Source organism: Nicotiana tomentosiformis, chromosome 4 (assembly GCF_000390325.3).
Source record: "Nicotiana tomentosiformis chromosome 4, ASM39032v3, whole genome shotgun sequence".
NCBI lineage: Eukaryota > Viridiplantae > Streptophyta > Magnoliopsida > Solanales > Solanaceae > Nicotiana > Nicotiana tomentosiformis.
The window spans coordinates 43,260,495-43,264,098 of record NC_090815.1 but is presented as its reverse complement, the minus strand read 5'-3'; the positions used below and the strand labels follow the sequence as shown (position 1 = coordinate 43,264,098).

Genomic DNA, 3,604 nt, shown 5'->3' with positions numbered 1-3,604 from the left:
GCTCTCAAAATCTTCTTGGCTAACCTGAACCCTTTCATGTGGCTTCCAACCTCCTGAGGGCTCACTTTTGACCATTAGTAGCATTTTCTGGGTACTCCTGGGTCGCAAGGAACTTCTTTATGTCGTGATACCAAGGTTTACCATCTGGTTCTTCATTCACATGGAAGCAATAGGCATGTTGATCCTTGATTTCTATCTCGATGGGGTCGATATAGTTCTTGTCCGGATGTTGAATCATGGATGATAATGTCGCAAGGGCGTCGGCAAACTCGTTCTAAATTCTAGAGGTGTGTTTGAACTTAATCTTTGTGAACTTCTTGCACAGCTCCTTCACACTGTGCAGGCACGACAGTATCTTGACATTCTTGGTTGACCATTCTCCTTGGACTTGGTGGATCTGCAAATCGGAATCTCCTATGGCCAAAAGTTCGTTGATGTTTATGTCGACTACGATTATGATTCCAAGGATGCATGCCTCGTATTCAGCCATATTATTGGTACAAAGGAATCTTATCTTTGCCGATGCTGGATAGTATTGTCCAAATTCTAAAATCAGGACTGCCCCAATCCCGACTCCTTTGAAGTTTGCTGCTCCATCGAAAAACATCCTCCACCTAGTGTATAATTCTGCAATATCTTCCCCGGCAAATAGTACTTCTTCATCGGGGAAATACATGATAAGTGGTTCATAATCCCCTTCCACTGGATTCTTGACGAGGTGGTCGGCTAAAGCTTGTCCTTTGATAGACATTTGAGTTATGTACATAATGTCAAATTTGCTGAGGAGAATTTGCCATTTAGCTAGCTTTATGGTAGGCATTGGCTTTTAAAATATGTACTTGAGCGGGTCAAGCCGAGATATCAGATATGTGGTGTATGCTGACATGTAATGCCTTAGCTTCTGAGCAATCCAAGTCAGAGCACAATAAGTGTGTTCTATCAAAGTGTACTTGGCCTCGCATGGTGTGAAATTCTTGCTTAGATAGTAGATTGACTTCTCCTTTCTCCCAGTTTCATCGTGTTTCCCCAACACACAGCCAAAGGCATTATCCAAGACTGACAAATAGAGCAACAATGGTTTCCCTGGTTTAGGGGGAACCAGCACTGGCGGGTTTGAAAGATACTCTTTGATTCTGTCGAAGGCTTTCTGGCACTCCTCCGTCCATTTCGTGGCAGCATCCTTCTTTAGTAGCTTACAAATGGGTTCACAGATTACCAGGGATGGGGCTGTGAAGCGAGTGATGTAATTTAATCTTCCCAAGTAACTTATGAAATCTTTCTTGCTCTTTGGTGGTGGTAATTCTTGGATGGCCTTGATTTTTGATGGGTCCAGTTTTATTGCTTTCCTGCTTAAAAAAAACCTAATAGTTTTCCAGCAATGACCCCGAACGCGCTCTTTGCTGGATCCAGCTTCAAATGTACCTTCACAGGCGTTCGAAAAATTTCCTCAAGTCGTCCAAGTACTTTAAACTCTTTCGAGTCTTTACGATGACATCATCCACACACACTTCAATTTCTTTATGAATCATGTAATGAAAGAGGGTTGTCATGGCTCTCATGTATGTGGCACCTGCATTCTTGAGACCGAATGGCATAACCTTGTAACAATAGACTCCCCCAAGGTATGGTGAAAGCAGTTTTCTCTGCATCTTCCTCGTGCATTAAGATTTGGTGGTATCCAGTGAAACAATCCACAAACGACTGCAGTTCATGCTTCGCATAGTTGTCGATGAGAATGTGGATATTTGGAAAGGGATAATCGTCCTTTGGACTGGCTTTGTTAAGATCTCGATAATCCACACATATTCTGACTTTCCGTCCTTTTTGGGCACTGGGACGATATTTTCCAACCAACTTGGATAATTGGTGACCCTTACTACATTTGCTTCTATTTTTTGGTCACCTCTTCCTTTATCCTTAGACCTAAATCAGGTTTGAACTTCCTGGGTTTCTGCTTTACCGGTTGTCTGGTAGGGTCAGTGGGTAGTCGATGCGAGACAATGCCGGTTCTTAATCCTGGCACGTCATCATAGGACCATGCGAACATGTCTACGTACTATCGGAGGAGCTCAATCATTGTTTTTTATGCTCAGATTCTAGGTGAATATTGATTCTGGTTTCTTTCATGTCCTCTTTGCTTCCAAGATTGACTACTTTCGTTTATTCGAGGTTGGGCTTCTTCTGACTCTCCAGATGTTTGATCTCCTGTGGGAGATTGTCTGGCATCATACTATCATCATATTCCTCGTAATTTGGATCATTACGCTCAACGGTTTCATTACATGTCATAATCATGGAACGTGGTTTTTTATTGGTTTGATTACTGAAAAGAAAAGCTAGGTATAAATAAAATAGTAAAATAAATTGCGATATTTAGGAAAAAGATTCTTTTTTATTTCTTAAGCATTCACAGTAGGCAAATGACAAAAAGGTACAGACACTGCATAGGCCTCAATTGACTGTGCTCTTTCAAAAGAAAACTTATACAGTTCCATACTACCAAGACTACTGGCGAACTAAAGATCGACTGGCTATCCAATTCTGTAGCTCTTCCCCTGGTTCGGCATCCCTGATAGTCGGTGTCTTGATGTCAGTTCCTTCACAGCCTTCTTCAATCATGTTCACGAACAGATTTCCCATCCCGTCGATGATATCATCTTCGGGTGTTGAACCTTGTCCCGGACTTGCAACATGCTCTGGCACAAAAACCTTTTTTCCGGAGCTAACGGTGTGAGTTTTCCCTTCTGGAGGCTGATATCCTATGCCAGCTCTTCCTTTCTACCCATTGTGTTCAATTGGATTTATGATCCCATCTGACTTGGCTCCCAACCCTTTTCCTAACTTATATCCATATTTCATCATCTCCCTCATGGCTATCTTGGATCTGTACGGTGATTGCATTCCCGGATTCTGTTCAGTCTTCTCCTCCTCAGTAGTCTGCATGATTTCTATAACATGGAAGGTGACTCCATCTAGTCCCTCAATGAATGGGACACCATACTCCAGATAGGCGGAATGACCCTACTTGTTGTGGACCATGATCTCCTGGCATCCCCTCTTGAATTTTATGCATTGGTGCAAGGTGGACGGCACGACCCCTGCCATATGTATCCAGGGCCTGCCTAGCAGCAAATTGTAAGAAGACGAGATGTCCATCAATTGGAATAACAATGGAAAGTCGACTGTCCCGATTTGCCAGGATAGATAAATTTCCCCAATAACATCCTTTTGTGAACCATCTAAGGCTCTTACCTTTATGTGGCTTTCCTTGACCTCCCTCAAATGAATTCCCAACTCCCGCAGGTGAAGAGTAGACAAATGTTGACTCCTGATCCTCCATCGACCAACATTCGGGATATCACTTTGTCCCCACATTTGACAGTGATGTAAAAAGCCTTGTTGTGACTTGTGCCTTCGACAGAAAGTTCGTCTCTTCTGAAAGTGATCATGTTTGCTTCTACAATTTTCCCAATTATCGTGCCCAACGCCTCGCTAGTGGTGTTACTTGGTACCCTTACCCCATTTAGTAATTTCATTTAAGTGTCCTTATGGTTGTCAGATCTCATCAGTAGATCCATGATGGATATCTACGCTGGAGTTTTCT

General features: G+C 42.7%; 1 protein-coding gene across 1 annotated transcript; it reads right to left on the bottom strand.

The window, feature by feature from the left end:
- Positions 1-274: 274 nt before the first annotated feature.
- Positions 275-820, bottom strand: LOC138909579 (uncharacterized). Its single transcript, XM_070200785.1, has one exon. It carries the CDS (start codon positions 818-820, stop codon positions 275-277), a length of 546 nt encoding a protein of 181 aa, XP_070056886.1.
- Positions 821-3,604: the final 2,784 nt, after the last annotated feature.